At 39.6% G+C, this 24,383-nt stretch overlaps 3 protein-coding genes across 10 annotated transcripts in view; 1 reads left to right on the top strand and 2 right to left on the bottom strand.

Moving 5' to 3' along the window:
• Positions 1-24,383, bottom strand: part of LOC116255925 (glucosamine 6-phosphate N-acetyltransferase) — a 59,970-nt gene that overhangs the window by 8,109 nt on the left and 27,478 nt on the right. The window lies entirely within an intron of this gene.
• On the top strand, positions 979-6,148 carry LOC116256125 (uncharacterized). 2 transcript variants are annotated; one of them, XR_007573721.1, is made up of 3 exons: positions 979-1,215; positions 2,885-4,304; positions 4,383-6,148. XR_007573721.1 is itself a non-coding variant. In XM_031632351.2 (3 exons), exons 2-3 carry the CDS (start codon positions 3,620-3,622, stop codon positions 4,448-4,450), a joined length of 672 nt encoding a protein of 223 aa, XP_031488211.1. In that variant the 5' UTR covers positions 979-1,215; positions 2,885-3,619; the 3' UTR covers positions 4,451-6,148. The 2 variants fall into 2 exon arrangements, 1 of the variants encoding a protein (XP_031488211.1); XM_031632351.2 differs by having other exon boundaries at positions 2,885-4,223.
• Positions 17,674-20,788, bottom strand: LOC126410184 (glucosamine 6-phosphate N-acetyltransferase-like). Its single transcript, XM_050078469.1, has one exon. The coding sequence runs from the start codon at positions 20,397-20,399 to the stop codon at positions 19,911-19,913; it is 489 nt and encodes a 162-aa protein (XP_049934426.1). The 5' UTR covers positions 20,400-20,788; the 3' UTR covers positions 17,674-19,910.

The following is a 24,383-nucleotide window of genomic DNA, read 5'->3' as shown; positions in this document are numbered from 1 at the left end:
ATGGAATGTTAGAGCCGTGGGACGCCAAAGCACACCGTGGATCTTTCAGCCACCAATCCGTCGGCCGAGTGGGTGAGGAGAAGACCAAGAAAATGATGAAGGGAGAGGAAGTGACTATCGGTTTGAAGAAACGCGTGAGGGAGAAGACCAGCAGCCGCCGACGAGTTGGGAATGACGAGTGGTGAGAAGGAGTGGCGCGGGAGAGAGAAGAGAGAAAGTGGCAGAAATCAAACTTCAATTCCCATTAAGCATAATCCAAAAAACCCTAATTACAAAGTTTAAGTACTACCTAAGTGACTCGGTTCACAATTGGGCCGAACCGTTCACCACACTTGAAATAAAAGAAAAAGCAAAGTGCCGGAATTTAAAACAAGACACAAACCGTCTCGGTCAATAGTCAAAAGAGCCTTGGGTTTGGTGCACCCGAGTGGGAATGTGTCTGGGTGCCACCCAGAATCGGGTCTTCAGGTGGATGAGCTCGGCCTCCCCTACCCAAGTGGTTGGGCATTGGTTCAGCTGAAGCCCTAGTCTACCTCTAATAGACTCGACACTAGGGTGGACTTGACCTAGACTGGGGATAAGCATATCTCCTTGACCTCCTTCACCCTAGCCTGCCTCTAATAGACTCGACACCAGAGTGGACTTGACCTAGACTGGGGATAAACCTATCTCCTTGGCCTCCTTTAGTGTTAACCTTGCCCACGTGCCGATTGTTCATCTTCTCTTCTTGACTTAAAGCCGTTGCATCTCCATCGCACTAAATCCCTTGTCAACCTCCTCTGTTGCCTTTAGTCCCTCATGAGTCCTGAGCTTCAGCCCATCTGCCCTGGCTTGGCTGCTCTCGACCCTTTCAAACACATGTCTAGTAGAAGGAATCTGTTGGACCGTATCACTACCAAACGCCCGCATAATATATATGTACCCAGTAAAGTTAAGGATAATATATATATATATATGGAGAGAGAGAGAGGAGCGACTTAGAATAGTGTATAATAGTTTGGTTCTAATTTATGAAATTAAAGGCAGAGATTGTCTGGTTCGTGTTCGCCTCCTCCCATTCTGAAACAGAACGAGAGAGGGTGTGAGAGGGAGAGAACAAGGGATAGGGCGAGAGACTTGACTAAGGGAGCAGAGAGAGGCGGAGGGAGGACAGAAGAAAAAAGGGGGGCAGAGAGAGAGAGAGAGGCGTGAAGGAGAAGAATAGACTGGAAGGAGGTAAGATTGATCTCATATTTTTTATTCTCTCGTTCCATCCTTAATTTTTCTCCTAAATCGACAACATAGATAATTGGTTTGTTCATCCATGACATATCATTTAGATTCTAACTAGTTTTAGTATATATTTTTTGTAGTAGATGTTTCTTGATCTAAAAGGGGGTTAGATGATACGTGCGGTTGGGGAACTTGAGGGCCTTTTTTTGAATCCGTGTGTATATAGTTTGGGAGGAAGAAATTGAACGAATATTGAGGAAAAGAGAGACATTTCAACCTGATTTAAAAGCAACTATATTCTTTTGTTTCCAATTAGAGTTGTGGGCATGCACGATTCATCTTGAAGGTTTCTCTTAATTCGGGTAAAGCTTATTCAGAATGGAAGGGCTGTATGAATCCAACATGGAAGAGTAACTTCAACAAGTTTTGGTTTGAGGAAATTATGTTCTCGTGCCCTTGAGGGGGTTGTGCCCACATAGGGTCCACTCTTGGGTCTTAATAAACATGATATTTAAATGAAAAAGAAAAAGATAGGGTCTAAGTAAATAGTGATCAAGCTGATTATGTAAGAGGGGTGGAACCCAACGGTGGTTGGGAATTGGCTCAAGAATATCGAGCTTCTAATTGTGTGTTGGTTTTTAGGCGGGTTTGCAATTGTACCTATTGAAGCATGTAAAGGTGGGTCTTGGGACCGGGTCTGGGTCCAGACCCAATCCAACTTGTCACCCGTGGTTTTTTCTCCCTCTCGTTGAGGGTTTTTCCATGTTACATATGTGTTCTTCTTGCTTTTACTATTGCTACATGGTATCAGAGCCATGACTAGTTTGTGAAATTTTTTGCCGGCCGTGAAGTTTCGGCCCTGACCTTTCCATCGCTCGCTGCTCTTATTCCGTTGCTGCCACTGCTGCTACCGCCACCGCCACTACCGCTGCCGCCGTCGCTTCCATTGTTGCTGCTGATTCTGGCAGCCCTTGCTGCTGGTTTCTAGCAGCAGCCCAGCATAATTGCCCAGCTCACGCCCGTCGTGCTCCATCGCCAGTGCAGCCCAGCTCCGCCTTCTTTGTCGTCGCCCTAAGTTCCCGTTGCTCAACAACTGTCAGCGCCTAGCGTCGTCCATTGCTCAGCGCTCACCGTCGCCCACCATTTTGTGCTCCGTTGCAGTTGCCCGAGGCCTCCCTTGCTGTTTGCCGTCGTCTGGTGTGTGCCGGTTGCCGTTGTTCTCTTCCTGCCCGTGCAGATCTGTCACACTGATCTGTCAGTTCTCCCTACGTCACCACCCAGCATCGTCCTGTCTGTCGTTCCCGATTGCCGTTTGTTGTTCCTTCTTTGTGCCTGTTTCATGGTTAGGCCTTTTTTGCTTTGGTGAACCCGACGTGGTGGTGGATTCTCATATGGGGAGTGGATTATTGACAGTAGTGCTATCCACCACATGACTGGCGATCCTAAGGTCTTTCATGGGTATAAGCTTTCGTTAGGAAAAGAATGAGTGTCTCTTGCCAATGGTTCCTCTATTTCTATGGTTGAAGAAGAGAGTCTCTCACTTTTGAACATGTTCTTAGTCCACAATGCTCTACATGTTCATCATCTTCCCTTGAACCTCTTGTCGGTTAGCAAGATTACAAAAGAGTTGAATTGTGAACTTATTTTTTCTGCTGATCGCTGTGTTCTGCAGGACTTGGTGACAGAGAAGAGGATTGGGATTGGTTTGTTTTCTGAAGGGCTATATCGTTTACAGATGTGTGTCACTACTGCCCTCACAACAGCCGCCAGCAAAACAATGAAGAGTAGAGAAGACTCCCTTCAATCGATTCTGCGTTGGCATGAGCGCCTTGGACACCTTATTTTTGAAATTCTAAGACAGTTATTTACTGATCTGTGTTCCAGGTTAGATATGACTATGGTGTCTTGTGATGTCTGTCACCTGGCCAAACATGTTAGGGCTTCATACCCTGTGTCTACCCATCGTTCTAACGAGGTGTTTGCCATGATTCACTCTGATGTATGGGGGCCTTCGGGAATTCTTTTTTGTCATGGTTTTTAGTATTTTATCACCTTTATAGATGATTGTTCTCGTAACGCCATTGTTTATTTACTGAAAGACCGTAGTGAAGTTCCTACTATCATAGAGACTTTCATTGCTTGTATGGAAACTCAATATGGAACATCTGTTAAGACCTTACGGTCTGACAATGCTCGTGAGTATACGTGTCATTCTGTTGATAGCTTCTTTCAGAAAAAGAGAATTGTTCATGAAACTTCTTGTAGTTATACTCCTACTCAAAAAGGAGTTTGCTGAACGAAAGAATCGCCAGTTACTAAATATGTCTCGGGCATTTCTTTTTCAACGTCATTTCCAAAAAAATATTGGGGGGATGTTGTGTTGACCAGTGTGTATCTAATTAACTATATGCCTAGTCGTGTGTTGAATTGGCAGACGCCCCACTCTATGTTACCGAAGAGTCGTGAACCTTTATCTCTTCCACCTAGAGTTTTTGGATGTGTTTGTTTTATTCACAATCATAGTTCTAATATTAAAAAGCTTGATCCTAGGTCAGTTAAGGGCATTTTTCTAGGTTATTCCCCCACTCAAAAAGGATATAAGTGTCGAGACCCTTCCACAGGTCGTGCCCATGTTACCAAAGATGTCACCTTCTTGGAACATGCTTCATATTTTGGTGAGAATTCTCTTCAAGGGGAGAGGTCTACAATGAGAGAAGAGTATTCTCCCAGTCATGAGATTCAGTCTACGGATTTTTTGGAATACAAGAAGGAAGAGATTGAGGTTACTAACCCTTTAGAGCACAATGAGGATGATGGATGTTCTCCTGTGGATAAGGAGAGACATGACCATTTGTTTGGACAAGTTTACTCTAGGCAAAAGTCGCCTGCGGCAGGACCCACTGATGGAGCTGACGAAGCGATGCTCTCTGGGGACAAAAATCCTACTCCAAATCCTAATGCTACTCCTTTCTTGGATGACCCAAGCCGTGCCCAAGAAATGTCAGTTGAAGGTACTCAGGCAGAGGCTAAAAGTGAAGATTTACCTATTGCTCTTAGAAAGGGTGTCTAGTCATGTACTCAACACTCTATTGGTAATTTCATATCTTATTCTAGACTGAGCAAGGATTACAAGTGTTTTATATCTTCTCTTTCTTTGGCTGTGATTCCAGAACTATTGCTGAAGCTCAAGGTGATTCCAAGTGGGTTGATGCGATGCAAGAAGAAATGGAAGCCCTAAGAAGAAACATGACATGGGAAGTTGTAAAGATCTCTAAGGCAGCTCACTTGGTTGGATCCAAGTGGATCTACACCATCAAATACAAACCAGATGGAAGTCTTGAAAGATACAAAGCTCATCTTGTGGCCAAGGGGTTTAGTTAGAAATATAGAATTGATTACTTGGAGACCTCTGCTCCAGTTGCAAAAATGAAGAAAGTTAGAGTTGTTATTTCCCTAGCTGTGATGAAGGAGTGGAGGATGTAACAACTGGATGTTAAGAATGCATTTCTCAATAGCGATCTCGAAGAGGAGGTGTATATGCGTATGCCCCCAGGATATGAAGAACCAGAAAAATGCTGGAAACTAAAAAAGGTTTTATATGGCCTCAAGCAATCGCCGAGAGCATTGTTCGAATGACTCAGACGAGTAATGCAACATTATGGCTACGATCAAGGGAATGGAGACCAAACTCTGTTTATGAAGAGGAAAGAAGGGAAAGTCACACTGTTACTTGTTTATGTGGATGACATGATTGTTACAGGTGATGATGAGGATGAAATCACAAAGCTAAAAGTGTTACTAGTTGTCGAATTTGATCTCAAGGATCTTGGTAAACTGAGGTACTTTCTTGGTATTGAGATTGCTAGGTCCAGTATCGACCTTGTGTTAAATCAATGGAAATACACACTAGATCTATTGGAGGAGACCGGTAAGCTGGGGTGTAGACCATACTCCTCTTGATGCTGGGTGCAAGTGGAGCCTTAAAGATGGGGAGTTACTCTGTGAAAAAGCCAAAGGAAGATATCAACGTCTTGTTGGAAAGTTGATTTATCTTACCCTCACTCGACCAGATATCACTTTTGCTGTGAATGTACTGAGTCAATTCATGCATGCCCCGACAGATGCACACTTGAAGGTTGTGTTGATACTAGAAGGTCTACCTCAGGGTACTGTGTCTACTTGGGAGGAAACCTTGTTATCTGGAAAAGCAAGAGGCAAGATATGTGTTCTCGATCTGGTGCAGAGGATGAGTATAGAGCTATTGTTATGGAAGTGTCAGAGTTACTATGGCTGAAAATATTGATAGCTGATATCGGGATAGAGATTTGAGGACCTATAAAGATATACTGTGACAACAAGTCTGCAATCAACCTAGTTAATAATCCTGTACTACATGACAGAATAAAGCATGTTGAGATTGATCGCCACTTTATCCGTGAGAGGATTGATGCTAAAGAGTTAATCTTACCTTACATGAAGTCTGAAGACCAAACCGCTGATGTTATGACTAAAACTCTATCTTCAACTTTTTTTGAGAGAAATGTATCCAAGTTAGGCATGTTTGATATGTATGCCCAACTTGAGGGGGAGTGTTGAAGCATGTAAAGATGGGTCTTGGGTCCAGACCCGATCCAGCTTGTAGTCCTTGTTGGGCCTTATTTAAAGACTTGTAACCCTAATTTCTGAAGTGAATGAAGTTTTAAGAGAGAGAGAGAGAGTCTGGCGGCTAGTGAGCACCAGACCTCCTCTCCCATGGTTTTTTCTCCCTCTTGTTGAGGGTTTTTCCACGTTACATCCGTGTTCTTCTCGCTTTTACTGTTTCTACAGTACCCATACCTGAAGACATGCCCGAAGACTGCATTGATTAAAATTTTCTTCTTGGTGAGCAGATTTTGACATACATAGACCTATTCGTAAATAACTGGTTTATCCTATGCTTGATTATTTAGTTGGTGAGCAATTTAAGTGTGGCTACTTTAAATGTGATTTGCTTACGTTAATATGGGAATAATGATGTGCTGGATTCCTTTATGGCTGGTTAATATATGTGTGTGTGTGTGTGTGTATACACACACACACACACACACACACATAACATAGTTTGGTTAACTCATTGATGGAAAGATAATGGTATCAATTGCTACAGCGAACTTTCACCCACATGCTTATGCGTTACTCATGAACTAATGAGTTTCTTGTTAATAATATAGATGTGACATTAAATAATTATAACAGATTATGCATGCATGTTGATGATTGCGCATGGACCATGACTAGAATTGTTACAAATTTATAGTGTTTGTACTCTCAGGGGAAGTGTTGGTCACAGATTAAATAAGAAAAGGGAAAATTCCCCATGCAACACATGTACCTATCATGTTATAGGATGTTAAGAATGATAGGCTGATAGATAAGAAAGAGAATTTAAGAATTAAAGCAATATCTTGTTGAATGAGTCTGAGATAAATGTTAAAGTGAGTATGATATATAGGAACTAGATTTTATAAGAGGTAACAATTAAAATTTCCAATTGAGTCTCTATCATGAGTGGCCACATGCGCTGCCCAAGGGCAGTGACTAAATAAAAATAGCCCACAAAGGTAGAGCCCACAAGGGGTGAGGAGTGAGTCCCTTAAGCACTCGTTGACTAGTTAATTTATTGCCAACTCCACAAATCCGCAAAAAGTCATTAGAAGACAACATTTCTAACTCCTTAGAGAGTCAAGATTGATTACATAATAGTCACTACTTGCAAGATTTCATGAAAGATCGGGTCCTTCAAGAGTGAAACCTCATTGTGAAGAGTGAGTCTTCCTTTGAGGCGATTGAGTGAACAATGAGAAAGATACATATAAGAAATGCAGATTTATAAGAAAGAAGCTCAAGAATAATCTGAAAGCAAGTGCAATTGAAAGATGTGGTATTCTTGTTTGTGTGATTAGATTCCTTCTTCTTGTTATATGTTTTGCTTGTTGAATGTTAAACTTATTATTGTTAATATGCTCATGGAGTCTAGGACTCATTATTTCTAGTATTTCCCCTTTGGCTTTCATTATTCAAACACTCTATAGGAAACGTTATTTTCACATGGAGTGGATGTGATGAGAGAGAAATAGAGGAAGTTAAGGTAAAGAGCTAAGAAAAAAAATTATGGGAGAAAGAAAAAACATTGAGAGCTAAGAAAAAAAATTATAGGAGAAAGAAAAAACATTGGTGGCCTTATCTTCCTTTTGCCATCAAGATTAAGAGCTGCCATGGATGTCTGGTATGAGTTCAATGTATATCAACTAGTACAATGCTCTCAAGTCTCAACCTATTTGCAACTAAAAATAGCATCCACAAGAATCGATCTAAAGATAATTTTTCACCATGGCCAGCTTGTCGACTATGCCTCGGAGGCAAATAGAGATGTTAATAGATTAGATTCCAATTGGAGGTACTCTTAACTATATCCAGTTTTTGATGTTCCCATCTATCTGATATACTGTTTACTATACTTGTTTTGTGGAAATTCTGGGTTCGAAGTTAGATTTAAATATGGATGAAGAAAGGTCTATCATACCATGTCCAAATTCGAATCCACATTCACAATTTAAATCTGATCCAAATCTGAATTTTAAATGTATAAATGAATCTGAATCCAAGGTTTCAACAAAAATTGAACCACTTTATCTTATGTTAAAAACCGACTTCAAAATGAATGATTGCTAGATATATGATATTTATTTAAAACTAAATTTGGATTCAAATCAGAATCTGATTATATGTCATTTATTAGGTTTGAATTTGAGCTATTTTTTTAATTGGATGTTGTTTTTTTTTTCTTTTTTTTTTTGGGAAAACTTGGGTTGGATATCCAATCTTAACATCCATATGAACGGTGCCACTTTGCTACCTTCATTCGTTAGATACATAATTTTATATAAAATCAACACAAATGTCCTATTATTTTGATGAAAGATGGTCATTTCGTGTAGAAGGGATTATCAGAAGAAAAGAGAGAGACTCAGGCATGCTTTATCCTCTTTCCATTAACTTGCCCTTGAAGGAGAAACAACAATGGCGAATGCTATATTGCAAGTGATACCTGTGTCTGCATCCCTTGTACCAGTTTTAAGTTCCAAGTCCTCTTCCCATCGTCTTTGTTGTAGACATGATACAATAGTTGTGAAGACTATGCTGCAACAGCTACCCATGTCCGCATCCCTTGTACCAGTGTTGCCACCAAGTGGATGTAAGTTTCAGACCTTCATTGATTATCTTACCAGAAGAAGAATAGATAGAAGCAGAGAATTCATGCTTCGTTCTGAGTAGAGCGACACCCTGTTCGAGATTGATCGAGTGAAGGCCAAAGAGACTCTAAAGGACCTCGATCAACAACTTTTGAACTTGTCCCAGAGACAAATTCCAAAAAACCAGGTTCCTTTCTTCAGTACGTACTCTCTCTCTTTCTTCCTTTTTTTTTTCTTTTATCGGTGTTTAGACGTCCCACATACATGAGAACACTTTCTGAATAACTGATGGCATCAAAATCCAATTTTTTTATGGATAAATAGGCACGAAGATAGACCAACCTTAATTTCTAGTTGCTCTTCCCAGTTGTAGATTGTGGGTGCTAAATTTCAGGTTTTTGTCCCCACCCCTCCTTCCCCCACCCTCTAATTATATACTTAAATTTAGTGACTTAGTTTGGTCTGTAATGCAAAATAAAAAAACTAGGTTTGGTCATCTTACAATTCAGTGAAGGTTGCATCATGCACTATATCATAAGATGTGCTGGTGTTTCTTTCAAGGCATAATCTTTATTTTTATGTGAAAACTATAAGCCAATAAAACGCATTCCCACCCATGTGGTAATCCGTTTAATCCAGAAGGAATGTAAATACGAAGCAATAGGTTGATAATTTTCATTGGTAATCAACTTCTATAGTTAATAATACAGAAAAGTACACTAGGAAAGTAAACAATGACTTCAATTTGCAAAAAGGAAAAAAAATTGATATGAGATACAATTGTCTTTGCTATAGATGCGATACAATAGTCGTGAAGACTATGCTGCAACAGCTACCCATGTCCACATCCCTTGTACTAGTGTTGCCACCCAGTGGATGTAAGTTTCAGACCTTCATTGATTATCTTACCAGAAGAATAGATAGAAGCAGAGAATTCATGGTTCGTTCTGAGCAGAGCGACATCCAGTTCGAGGTTGATCGAGTAAAGGCCAAAGAGGCTCTAAAGGACCTCGATCAACAACTTTTGAACTTGTCCCAGAGACAAATTCCAAAAACCAGGTCCCTTTCTTCATTAGGTACTCTCTCTCTCTCTCTCTCTTCCTTTTTTTTCCTTTATTGGTGTTTAGACATCCCATATACATGAGAACACTTTCTTAATAACCGATGGCATCAAAATCCAATTTTTTTTTTTATGGATAAATAGGCATGAAGATAGATCAACTTTAATTTCTAGTTGCTCTCCCAGTTGTAGATTGTGGTGCTAAATTTCAGGTTTTTGTCCCCACCCCTCATTCCCCCACCCTCTGACCATATACTTAAATTAAGTGTCTTAGTTTGGTCTGAAATGCAAAATAATAAAACTAGGTTTGGTCATCTTACAATTCAGTGAAAGTTGCATCATGCACTATATCATAAGATATTCTGGTGTTTCTTGCAAAGCATAATCTTTATTTTTATGTGAAAACTTTAAGGCAATAAAACGTGTTCCCACCCATGTGGTAACCCGTTGAATCCAGAAGGAATGTAAATATGAAGCAATAGGTTGATAATTTTCATTGGTAATCAACTTTTGTAGTTAATAATACAGAAAAGTACACTAGGCAAGCAAACAATGACTTCAATTTGCAAAAAGGGAAAAAAATTGATATGAGCATAACTTTTAAGTCATCAAGCACAAGTAGCAACATGGGTCACTTCCAAAGTCTAAATTGAATGCTACTGTTGTTTTCATGCCCTCTTCCACTTGAAGTCCTTTACTCTAGGATCATCCACAAAATAAGACAACAAATTCTCTAGAGTATGCCTAAGAAATAGTTAAACTCTTCCTACAATGACATTAATAATTAAAGAATATCTAAACACTAACTAATCACTTTCTGGTTTCTAATGAAAACCAGAACTTAACACACCCAAATCAACTTAAAACCACTAATTCTAAGAAACACCAAAGACAAACTAGCAAGAATGGACTGGCTGGTACTAACCAATTGAGACTTCAACCATTTCTCGTTCTCTAATTCCTCCTTGAAACACCTTCAAATGACCTGCCATACATCTCTGATTTTCTGACAAAGGCAGAAGCTAAACACAGTTAAAACACCTATTTAACTCCTAAATTAGTGTTAGACACAATGCAACAATCAGAATGAGAATTTTCTAGGACTACCTGATCCCACTAGACTATCTGAGCTGACTCAGCTGGACTGGGTTCATTTAGATGTGGTTAGGACTGCACCTAAGTTGGTTTAAAACTTTAAACCATATGGGACCTATCTAATAGCTCTGGAAAATCCATATCCAATATTCAGAACTTGTCCCTTAAGCAAATTCGAAAAGGAAAACATGGTTGGTAAGTATTTCAACTAAAACCTAGGAAAGTATGCAGTATGCACAATCCGCTTAATCATAGTCCTACTCTAACCTAATATATGGATGCTTGCTAACACCTGACATTCTCATCTAATTCAGATAATAAATAACTCTTTAGGACAACCTCTGCTGCATCAGCTATTGATGTTGAGTTCTGTTGTCAACGAAAGCTTATGGTTGCTTATCCAGCTGTCAAAATCCCAGCTAGTTATTGGACTAGTTCGACTGGTTGGTTCAGTTATCTAGTAATTTGTGATTCAATCCAATGACTAGTTCGTCAGACTAGTAACTAGATAGCCAAGTCATTATAAATATGGAAATATATTTTCTTCGTATAGATACTTATGTTTCTGTATTTACGTCCCAATAAATATATATTTATTTATTGACTGTCAATTGACTAGTATTAAATCAGACTGACTAGTCCCAATTAGTCCTTTTAGGGTCTTTGAATGGACTATTTGTAACTTCTAGCTTTGCTAACTTTGTCTACAAGAAATGCCTGTTTAAGGCTGACTGCTCTCTAGTATTTTACTGATGGTAATTTTTTCATATTATGCTTCAAGTTGTTCCGACCCATTTATGAGCACATTCCATGATCTCTTGATCCATTTTTATGATAGTGATTAGTGAATAACCCATGTGACGTATGCTTTATCAAAACAACTAGCAACTTTTCTTGTATCTTAGAACATAAAAGAAACCTCCAGCCATTGTGTAAAAATATTGGTCTTTTTTTAGCATTAATCTTTGATGGGTTGTTCTCTGAAACTAGCACTTTCATGGCTTACAAAACATGTATAAAATGAGATCGTTTACAAAAAAAGTAACAAGTATAATATGCAGTTCATCTGATTGTATCACATTTATGTGAGAATAATTGTAGATCTTTGTCATTTCAAGCTGCCAGATGTTTAGTATGACGTTCTTTTAAATAGCTTTGTTCTCAGAGGCAGATATCAAGAAAAGAGAGCCAATTACTGCTGGGCTGGAAAAAGAAGATGTGCCAGATGTTTCAGGATCATATTTGGCATACATTGCTAACTTTCTCGTCGTAATAACTGTTCTTAATAATATAACATTCAATATATTTAACAAACCATCTGTTGATAATTGTTTTCGTGAGAGAAAGAGAGAGAAGAAAACAAGTCCAACTTGTTATTGATCACTTACCCTAACCCTTACTTAAGGGAGAATTAGGGTAAAAGCAAAATTACAATGTAAACGAAAAGTTATTGAAAATAATTAAAGAACTGTCAAGTTCTTTAATATTCTAAAAGCTACTGCAACTTCAACACTCCCCCTCAAGCTGGAGCATAGATATCTACCATGTTCAGCTTGTTACAACACTTTGAAAATTCCCTAATTGCAAGAGCCTTAGTAAAGATATCAGCAGTTTGTTCTTCAGAGACCACGTGAGTTGTAGAAATCACTCCTCCTTGAAGTAAATCATGAATGTAATGACAATCAACTTCAATGTGTGTAGTTCTTTCGTGAAAGACTGGGTTGTTTGCAATATAGGTGGCAGCCCTGTTATCACAAAACATTGTCATAGGTAGTTGAACTGGAATGTCAAGGCTTTCAAACATGGATTTAACCCATGTTAATTCTGCTGTCGTTTGGGCCATGGTCCTATACTCTGACTCAGCACTAGACCGTGAGACCACATTCTGTTTCTTGCTCCTCCAGGATATAAGATTCCCTTCTACAAAAACACAAAATCCAGTAGTAAATTTTCTATCTTCAACAGATCCTGCATAGTCTGCATCACTATAGGCTTGGACATCTAAGGTTTTCCCTTTCTTGAATAGTAGTCCTTTACCAGGAGAAGACTTTAAGTATTTGAGTATCATCAATGCAGCTTCCCAATGAATATTCCTTGGTTTCTCCATAAATTGGCTCAGCTTTTCCACTCGAAACTAATATCTGGTCTTGTAACTGTCACATAAAGAAGCTTTCCAATTAAAGATCTATACGTCTTGGACTTTACAAGTTCTGACTGCTCATCATGTAGGTGCAATCGTGGATTCATGGGAATGGTGGCAGGTTTTGCTCCCAACATTCCAGTTTCTTGTAATAAGTCTAAAATGTACTTTCTTTGAGAAAGAACTATTCCTTCCTTACCACGAGCCACTTCTATTCCAAGAAAATACCTCAAGTGTCCAAGATCTTTTGTGGCAAAATGCTTTTGAAGAAATTCTTTGGTCTCAGATATACCTTGTTTATAGTTGTCAGTCAATATAATATCATCAACATATACTGCCAAGATAACCATACCCAATTCTCCCTTCTTAACAAAATGATCAAGAGGTGACCTCTGGAATCCACTCTGTGAGACAATATTAGATAGTTTATGAAACCACGCATGGGGACTTTGTTTCAGTCCATATATGACCTTTCGCAATTTGCACACCTTCCCACACTCCCCTTGAACCTCGAAGCCATGTGGTTGTTGCATATAAACTGTCTCCTCAAGATCACCATACAAGAATGCATTTTTGACATCCAATTGATGCATCTACCAGTTATAGTGAACTACAAGAGAAATCAAGAGGCGAATGGTACTTAGCCGAGCCACTGGTGAGAGCATGTCAAAGAAATCAATACCACATGTCTGAGTATACCCTTTTACAACCAGCCGAGCTTTATAGCGTTTAAGGGTGCCATCTGCATGATATTTGATAGTGAATACCCATTTGGATCCAACAATATCACAACTGGAAAGAGGAGCAATAGGGTCCCATGTGTGGCGTTGCTGTAAAGTATGTATTTCCTTTTTCATAGCCTGGCACCAATTAGGGTCTAGTAATGCTTGTTGATGACATGTCGGAGTAGTATAAGTAGACATAACATGAATGAATTGTTGCACCTTGTCACTTACATATTCAGACGTCACAAACTGTGAAATGGGATGAATGGTGTAGTGACGTTTACCCTTTCGCAAGGCAATAGGAAGATCATGCGAGTCAGAGATAACCAGAGGTGAGGAATCAGGTACACTTACTTCATGAGAGGATGATGGAGGAGAGCCATGTGAGAGACCCTGGTGGCGAGAGTAAACTAATGGAGGATCCGAAAAACGACTTTGGGGTGGTGATGAACTCAGAAGGGACATAAGCGGGAAAGGTGGGATTGACAAAGGGCATTGAGGGAGACTCTCAGGGCAAGAGGTTGGTGGTTGTGGAAAATATGGACGAGACTCAAAGAATGTGACGTCCGCACTGACATACTCTTTCTGGGTGAGAGGGTCAAAGCATTTATAGCCTCGTTGGTTCTTGGGATAACCAATGAAGATACATTTTCGGGTTTGGCAGCAAGTTTATCTCGCTTTGGTCTTAGGATATGAACGAAGCATGTGTGTCCAAACACACTAGATAGAGTTTGAAACAATGGATGATCCGGGTAAAGCATTTGAACTAGAATTTTGTTAAGTATAGATGAGGATGGTAGGCGATTAATGAGGAAACAAGTAGTTAGGATCGCATCCTCCCAAAAGTAAGATGGTACATGGCTCTGTATCATAAGAGTATGAGCAACTTCCAACAAATGTCGATGCTTTCGCTCTGCAACACCATTCTGTTGCGAGGTATGTGGACAGGTGAATTGAGGAACAATTCTATGTTTTGAGTAAAATTGCAAAAGATTGGACGATTTGAATTCAAGAGCATTGTCAGTGCGAACAGAATTAACAGAAACTCCAAATTGAGTCTTTATTTCAATAATAAGATTTTGAAGGATACATATAGCTGCAGAACGTTCCTTCAAAAGGCAAACCCAACTAGCACGAGAGAAATCATCAACAACGACCAAATAATACCAAAATTTAGACCGGCTAGCAGTACGGCTAGACCCCCACACATCGACATGAAGTAAATCAAACATACTATGACTCGAAGGAAAACTACTCCTAGTGTGTTTCCTAAGTTGACAAGCTTTACACTGGAGTGACTCTGACATAAAAAGCTTAGGAAACAAGCAACGAAGTTTTGACACTGATTGATGCCCAAGTCTGAGATGCCACTGAAGACTGGTAGGTTTGGATGGAACTGATGTAGCAGATATGTCCATGGCCTCAGACAGGAAATAGACTCCCCCTCGTTCATGGCCTCCACCAATCATCCTCCCAGTCTACAAGTCCTGAAACCAACACGAACCAAGATAAAAAATGACTCTACAGTTCAAATCATGAGTTAGCCCTTTAACTGAGAGAAGATGAGTGGGAAAGTCAGGGGCAAACAACACGTTATTCGCAGTTAAACAATCAGAAATTTTCACACTACCCCAACCGATAATAGGAGATAATCTCCCTTCTGCAAGCTTCACCTGTCTAGGTTGAGGAAAATGGTGAAGCATGGTGAATAAGTTTGGTCTACTGCAAAAGTGCTTGGAGGCTCCAGAATCAATAATCCATGACATACCTGTATCTTGGTTCTGCATAGTGGTGGAAAAAGCAGAATCACCCACAATTGTAGATGCCAAGGAGGAAGATGAAGCTTTCTGAGCTAGAAATTGTTCATACTCTGATTTACTCATACTAACAGTGACATTTTCTGCATTTGATTCTGTATGGTCATCTTCAACATGTGAAGCTTTTGGGATATGAGATGAGCTCTTGATTTGTGATGACTCGGAGCCTCAGATCATTGGGCGACCATGTTTATTCCAGCATCTATCTTCTAGATGACCAAGTCTTCCACAGAACGTGCATTGAAATTTACCACATCCGCCTCCTGAATTACGACCTCCTCTCCCTCTATTGAAGGTCTGTCCTCGGCTTCCTGAGATGGCTAAGGACTACCCACGACCTCCTAGGACAGCTAATGCTGAAGAAGGTGCATCAGTTGAGGATGGGGATAAAGTCACCGCCTGACGACTTAGCCTATTATAGGCCTCAGCAAGGTCTGGAATTTCAGCCCCAGCCAACATTTGGGCTTTGGCCACTGCAAAATCAAGAGATAACCCAGCTAAAAATTTCGCCACCATGTGCTGCTCAAAGTGGGTTTTGTAGCATGATTGACATGGGGGACGTAGGACTTTGAGCCTCTCATAGGCTGATTTGACTGACACAAAGTATTGGGCCAGATCTGAGTCACCTTGTTGAAGTTTAAGAAGTTCTTCTTCAACCTGCAAGACTTTGCTCATATTCTTATTGTGAGAGTAAGTTTGCTTCAAAAATTCCCACATATGCTTGGCAGAGGTATAATAAGCAATTGTAGGAGTGATGTGTGCCTGCACACTATTCATAATCCATGACATAACAATATTGTTATCTTCTTCCCATGTAGAATATTTTCCGGTCTTAGTTAGGGGTTCTTCTTCTTCAATAACATGTTTCTTTATGTGCCCCATAACAGACATCATAAATACGCGACACCAGATTTCATAATTTGAGCCATCTAACTTCACGGTAGACCCAAATGAAAGAAGATTCCCAAAGACTTTATATTCTCCCTGTGTATCAACAATACTATCCCACTGCTCCATAGTGAAGATCAAAGAAAAGAATCTTTGCACACTTAATATAAAATTTCTGCACACTTAATGTAGACTGCTGGAAAAAACAATGAACATGTAGGCAAAAAAATCAAGTCATAGATTTTAACGTCTAGATGTTGTTAACATGCATTCAAAGCAGGTAGCAGTCACACTTCCTTCACGTCCCTGAACAGTAGGAAACTTTGCCAATAATTACTGCTGAAAAACAAACTTACAGACAAAGACTGCCGCTGCTTTTTCTGTTCCCAAACTCAACTCTCAAACAACAAGTCCACATCTTGTTGTTCCACAATCAGCAACGTCAACAAACCATCTCCCCGATCAGCAGCAGCTATCCACAACCAAAAACAGCAACAAGCAATCTCTAATCAGCAACAGCGACAGGATCCCAGCAGCCACACCATGTTCCACTAGTGGATCTGATCACACGTTCCACATAGGCGTGATCAGATTCCACCCTCCAACGAGCAATAGAAGGAAGAAGAAGAAGGAGATGAGAAAGGAGATGGGGAGATGAGAGAGAGGGGGAAGAACGAGGGAGGAGGAAGAACGAGAGAGGGAGATTCAATCTCTGCCCATCAACCTAAGAGAGAGGAAGAGAGAGTTTAGGGGTTAGAAACCTGACAGTCACCGGAGAGGAGATCGCCGGAAATCTGCCAGTCGCCGGCAGCCTGAAGTGATCACGCCACTGGCTCTGATACCATGTTTTCGTGAGAGAAAGAGAGAGAAGAAAACACGTCCAACTTGTTATTGATCAGTTACCCTAACCCTTACTTAAGGGAAAATCAGGGTAAAAACAAAATTACAATGTAAACGAAAAGTTATTGAAAATAATTAAAGAACTGTCAAGTTCTTTAATATTCTAAAAACTACCTCAACTTCAACAATAATAAAGGGCCTCCACCTGCTAGTGCTAGTGCCAAATTGTTCCAGGAGGAGATATGGTAGGTTCCAACATTGTAAAGCTAAGAATATGCTTGTCCATCAATCAATGAGAAAGAGGATGCAATTTTGTTGCTTGATGTACCTATATTCTTTATGATGCTCATCTAGATGAGACAAGTCATGCATGGTTAGCATTAGGACAGATGTGTGTCTCCATAGCCATTTTATCCTAACCGTTCATCGAGTACGTGCCTTTGCGGTAGCCATTTTATCCTAACCGTTCATCGAGTACGTGCCTTTGCGGTTTACACGTGCAATCCCATTGTAATTGGTTAATAATCTACAATCATGAAACTTTGTGGGGCTATTCGAAGCTTGGTTGGGGCCTTTGTTTTTATGGGTTGTTCTCTCTCTCTCTCTCTCTGGGTGTGTGTGTGTGTGTTGTGATGGAACAGAGAGATGAGACCACAATGGCAGGGTCATGGAGGTCAGAGCTGCCAGAAGGATTGGAGAAATCTGGGGTTAATGGTGGCGTAATATCAATGAGGCGAGGACTAGAAATGGTGGTGGTGTACAAGCCGCTGATCAAGGGAGCTGTAAGTGCTAGTTCACTTATCCAGGTTATATTTGTGTTTGTCTTCATTGTGTAGGTCATCCTTCCTGGCTTAGCTGCGATTAGATTTAGTAGACGCTGCAGCAAAACTGGTGCCCGGTGGAATCATTTCAACGGTGGAAGTATCTTCCTCACCATCCTTCTTAAACGGGTTGGGCTCTAAAGGCACCGTCTCTCCACTTTTGTTGCTATCTGCGAATTGGTGATCTTTAGGCATACATCTTCTAAGGTCAATACTGGTTATGTATAAAACCTGTACGTTTCAGACAAAAAAAATTAAATTAACAGAATATACTTTGTCTATACAAACAACCTAGAAATCAAGAACTTGGGAGAAAAACTCAAGAAAAGCCAGAAAATAAAAACATTTTCCTACAGGCTTCAAGCAGCCTGTGGAAGCCGATGACCATTGTCAATCGCAATGGGAGGAGAAAGCCATTATATGAAATTAAGATTTCTCATAAGATTCGGTTCAGATTTGACTGGAAGATCCCTCTTGGTAACGAGTCCAAGCTTGCGTCGGACTTTGAAACAAAAAAAGAAAAAGAACCCGAAGCTGCTTAGGTGTCTGACCAAAGTACTGTTCGACTCTAGAATAGGTGCACAAGGTATGAGGCTTTTGCCTACTCCATGAATCTTCGTCATGGTCTAGAAACAGAAAATATGATGATCAAGATAGCACCATTGATGAAGGCACTGATGCGGCGAGGCTGGAGATTATGATGTCAATGCAAATGTTGGAGCCCACCATTGCAAACGAGGCAAAGGACAACTCGAGTTCAAATTTTTTGAACTGCCCATCCCATGTGCATCTATATGGTTGTGTTTGATAACCTCTGATCTAAGATTCGAGGTTGCATCAAAAGATGTGTTTCTCAAGATCCTCAGTTTAAACAAATTGAGGATTTTGTAATGTTATCTAAAATCCGTTAAAAACCATGGATTTAAGGTTGGATGGGAGGGTGATCCAATCTTAAATCAATGGATTTGAGATATTAAAAATCTCAGATCACTATGGATTTCAGATCCACGGTAAAACAAACACTCGTTGTACACCTTATAAGTATGTTAATAAATCCAGTTTAGACCCCATATTCAACCGAACCAGATTTCAAAAAAATAAATGAAAAAAATTGATATTCAATTAGGATTCTGATTGGATTCAAATATAAAAAATGACATTCGATCGGATTTGGTTACAAGTAAATATTGGCTTGATTCTGATTCAGATTATAATTTTGAATAAATATTTAATCTTTGATCCACACAACGATGATCAAATTCTTAACAAAAATAGACCAAATAAAAGGAAGAAGAAGAACAGAAGAAGTAGAAGAAGAATAATATATTAAAGAGCAGGCTTAGAGGAAGGAGGAAGTGGATTGAAGTACATGGCCATCTGGAGCTCCTTCTGAACGAAGCTACAAGGCTGCCCGCTGCTGCTGCCGAAGATGCTGAAGGTTGCGGCCAACCTTCATATTTGAATGAGCCCATGCATGAAAATCAGTTTGGGGGCCGTTCCAATGCCAAAGGTTCTTTTTGAGCTCGCTTAGATACTTTCGAGGCACGAGAAAATCCTCGATTGTACCCTGTAATACATAGAGGATATCAACAAAACCCCAAACGATTGTATCCACAACTCAGAGAGGAGTATCAACAAGTCCCAAATAAATCATGCAGCATAGCACTAGCAGCCAAACCATTCGAAAAAAATGATCACTCTACTAGACACCCAACAACAAAAACAAACCAGAAAATAGAGTCAATGTTCTTTTGAATAATCAATCCAAAAGAATAAAAAACCAAGGAACTTGACAACAACCCTTGCAATGATTTGCTACAGAAATTTCACATACCCGCTGTTGCAAGTAGTCCGCAAGAAAGAATCCAGAACCAAGGCATGAGATTCCCATTGTATTAATTACACATCTAGACAAATCCAAAGAGAATTCAACCTATGGAATTATGCTTAAACTCATAGAAGCAAGAAAAGAAACTTAAATTTCATTCTTGATCCACACAACAATGATCCAATTCTTAAAAAAAAAAAAGATAAAAGTTAAAGGGAAAAAGAAGAAGAAGAAGTACACATTGGGAGCAGGCTAAGAGGAAGGAGGAAGCGGATTGAAGTACATGGCCATTTGGAGCTCCTTTAGGACGAAACCACAACGCTCGTAGAACCCTCTGTTATCAGGTTTGCAGTCCAGGATGACCTTGTAGCATCCAACGGACCTGGCGTGCTTGGATAGAAACCCAACGACTCGCTGGCCAAGTCGCATCCCACGGGCGGCTGAGTCGATGACGACGTCCTTGATGTGCCCGACCTTGCCGCAGCCTGTCAAAAACTTTTGCTCCACGAAGATGCTGCCGGTGGCAACAAGCCTCCCCTGTTTGGTGGCCTCCACAACACAAATGACGTGATCGTCATCGAGAGCCTCGATCTCCATGAAGCGGGAGCAGAACTCATCGAGGGAGATGGGAGGGCAGATGGTGAGCTGAGAAAGGAGGCTGATGAAGCCCTTTTCGTAGTCAGAGACCTCCAGCCTCCCCACACGAAACCTCGATTCGACATCTTCTTCCATTCCTCTCATAGAAAGAAATTAAGCGAGCCATCTCTTGAATTTTGGCAGAGTAGGAACCTCTTTTCTTGAATGGATGAGTTACAAGAGCTACTTTAACTCAATGTCTTAAATAGTGGGCGTTAAGGAAAGAGTTGAATATAAAGTTTTGTTAAGTCTATCTTTCATTTTGGATCTGGATTATAGAGGTAAGTGCACTTTTTACAGCAATTGATGTATGAAATATATAAACGGTCAATATAAATTACTTATGCATATATATAAACATATATATATGTATGCATATGTATATGTATATGTACACACACACAAATACAGATATCTACACACATACATATATGCACACACACACCCTTCCAATTTTGAGACTGGTTTGTTCACCCTCTCTTTTCTCTGTCACTCTCTCACCTAACCTTTCTCTCTCTCTTCATTTTTTCTTTTTCAACAGCCATTGTCCTCACCCTAGGATCCCCTGTTAGGAAGGAGAACTGAAAAACCGGTAACAAATGGGACTTGTTTAGTCACACACACGCACACACACACACATATATATATATATATAGGTCCCAACTCACTCATGAAAGTCACCACTCCTGTGCACCCTGTACCTGTGTGACGTAGATGAAAATACAATGATGCATCATCTTCATCCACGATCTCATTGTCATTTTGCATTATCTCCTTCATATACAATATCTTCCCTGATGTACATGGGATCCTCCCTATCAACATCCTAAGAAGCAAATCTAGCTTGAAATTAACATTTTCTTCCTTAAAGTGAAAAGATCTCCTTTAGAAGTCACGTGTGAAGGAGCTTTGAAAACCCAAAACCAAAAGTCCTGTCTCTAGTCTGTTTTTTCTTACGCCTGTGTATCATGCGATGCACACTCATCTAACTAGGGTATAAGTTCTGGATTTCTTCAAAATTTGTGGTACTTATCACAATGTATCTTATAAACAGTATGGGATACAACACTTGAATAGTATCTCTGATACTACAGAGCGACAAGCCTTCAAAATGCAGGTCAGGAATGGGGATGGATAAAATAAAATTCCAAATAATTTTGTTTTCTATTATAAAATTAATCTAGGGAAAGTCATTGAATGCTTGAGCTACAGAAAATTGAATATGTTGATGACTTGGGCAAGTCAGTGCTCTATCTTTCAATTAATGGGCTCAATAAAGTTGGGACTTGAGAATACTCAAAGCTGAACTTGAGAAAAATAAGTGTATTTACGATATACACATCCTTTCTCTCTTAAAAAAAAAAAAGAATGCTTGTTATAGAAAATTGAACAGGTTGGTAACCTGGGCAAGTAAGTCCCCTATATTTTAATTAATGGGCTCAATAGATATATGTCGGGACTTAAGAGTACACCATGTTGAACTGGAAAAAATAAAATGTATTTGTGACACGTCACCATTAAAGTTCACTCTGCAAAAATTATATTTGGATCCTTTATCATTGGCATCTTTGGGAAGGAAAGTTGGTGAATCATGTCGCCCTTGTGGTCACTCTGCATAACTTGTATTTTTCCTGATACTCAATTCTTCAAGTAGGCTTAACCACCACACATGGAAAACATGATTCTTAAATGAGTGGGAACAACCAGCTGAAATGACCCTGCATGATACTCACCTAATCCTAATAGTGCGAGGATAAGAAATTGAAGCATGGTTGAGCAAAAACATTGTATACATTTATTTGATAAAACAATGGAGATGGACATGTTTCATATACTTGATCTTCAGAAAAAGAAAGACCATAGATACACAAGATTAATCACCATATAACAAGTACTATTAAAATCAATCATTAATATTCATATGCAATAAATTCTACGAGTGTCACCACAACCCAATGGTTTTATAGGCTTGAAATGTCTCAAATTAATCTTCTCGCCTTGTTGAGTTATCTAAAAGAGCAAAAGAGACCATTTTACAAGTTTGATTGTGATGAGAATCAGGAAAATAAAGCAAAATTTAATATATTGGCAAACTTGTAATGTCTTGCAATGTGAAGTTGTTGAACTAATGCTAAGTCTTCTCATTAACAAGTGACTAACCAGCAACCATTGACACTGACCAACTCATGCTAATAGGACAATCAGTTTTTTTTTTCAGCATCATGACCACTTCGTTTATGCATATAGTGTGAAACAGTGAAAGCATCTTATATTGTGAGAAGCACATAAGGCTGTATAGAGAGAGAGAGAGAGAGAGAAAGAGAGAATCCACCAACTGACTCCACTCGACTCCCAAATATAAGCAAACTGTTCCAATATATCTACTGATTACTTGGTTATGCTCGTCTTTGTAATCAGTTTCTTACACAAGCCTATATCTATTAAAAGCATTGTAACAAGGAAGAACAATCTTATTGAATTTCAAACAAGCAAATTCAATTGCTAAAATAAATGAACCATGGAAAGACGTAGAATTTTGCCTTGTCTACAATATGATATTCATACAAAAAAGAAAAAAGTTTATAAAATGTGGTGAATGATAAACATTACCTTTTGAATTGCTTTCCAAGAGGAGCTACCCTTTTTGTGTGGCTTAGGGAATACATGTTTGGAATGAATAGCCCATAAATCATCAGGAGTCTACACAAACTATCATACCAAATCCACATCAAACGTTCATGATCAAGATCATTATACAAAATTTTCAGTATGGCAACAGTGAAAAGGTCTAACTCGGTGCACAAATGTAACAGAACACTTCTGTGGTCTTCATAAAAATTGGCATGTCCTGCATTCTCATAATAGTCTCTAGGGCGCATATGAAGAACTTGCTGCTCTATAAATGTTTGTTATGCTTTCACAATCCTGATCAGAAGCTAAGGGGCAGAAGCAGCTTGAAACTTTCTTATTGTTAAAAAAAAAAGAACCTTTTATAACAATTGCTTGCTCAAAACTAGATAACATTAATTGACTCACTGGAGTAAGTTTCAACACTTGGATTTACCATTTGTTACCATTCTTTAGAGCAACGTGGGCTTATAATTCAAAACCATATAGGAAAACTCATTGCCATTACGAATAATAGGAACACATTATTAGCACTATGATTTTTAGTATACATTCTAAATTTTGAAGAAAAAAATAGTGCCTTTTGTAGAAACGATAAAATCGAGTAGAATGATGAACACACATGAATGTAACGTGGAAAACCCCTCAACTAGAGGGAAAAAACCACAGATGAGGAGGATTGGTGCCCACTAGCAACCAGACACTCTCTCTCATAAACTTTCATTCACACACCGGAATTAGGGTTTACACAGGTTAAGTAGGGTCATAACAGTAACACACTGGATCAGGTCCAGATCCAGACCCGGATAGGTGACCCAAATGCAACATATGTCAACACTCCCCCTCAAGTTGGGCATACATATCAAACATGCCCAACTTGGATACATTTCTCTCAAACTGAGTCACAGGTAAGGCTTTAGTTAGAACAACAATTTGGTCTTCAAATTTCATATATGGTATAATCAACTCTCTAGCATCAATTCTGTCCTGGATGAAGTGGCGGTCAATCTCGACATGCTTTGTTCGGTCATGTAACATAGGGTTGTTGGCCAAATTGATTATCTTCATAGGTCCTTTTATCTCTATCCCAATATCAGTCAGTAATATTTTCAGCCACAGTAATTCTGACACTCCAGTAGCAACAACCCTATATTCAGCCTCTGCACTTGAGTTGGAACAAACATCTTATCTCTTGCTCCTCCAAACAACAAGATTTCCCCCCAAGTAAGCGCAGTACTCTGAAGTAGATCTTCTAGTATCAACACAGCCTGCCCAGTCTGTATCTGAATACCCTTCAATCCCAAGAGAGTCTTGCTTAACATATAGGAGAACCTTACCAGGATTCCTCTTCAAGTAGCATAAGATCCTGTCGACAGCCTTCAAGTGTGCGTCTGTGGGAGCATGCATGAATTGACTCATCACATTCACAACAAAGGTAATATCGGGTCTAGTGAGAGTAAG

Source organism: Nymphaea colorata, chromosome 6 (assembly GCF_008831285.2).
Source record: "Nymphaea colorata isolate Beijing-Zhang1983 chromosome 6, ASM883128v2, whole genome shotgun sequence".
Classification (NCBI taxonomy): Eukaryota; Viridiplantae; Streptophyta; class Magnoliopsida; order Nymphaeales; family Nymphaeaceae; genus Nymphaea; species Nymphaea colorata.
This window is presented reverse-complemented; position numbering and strand designations above follow the sequence as displayed.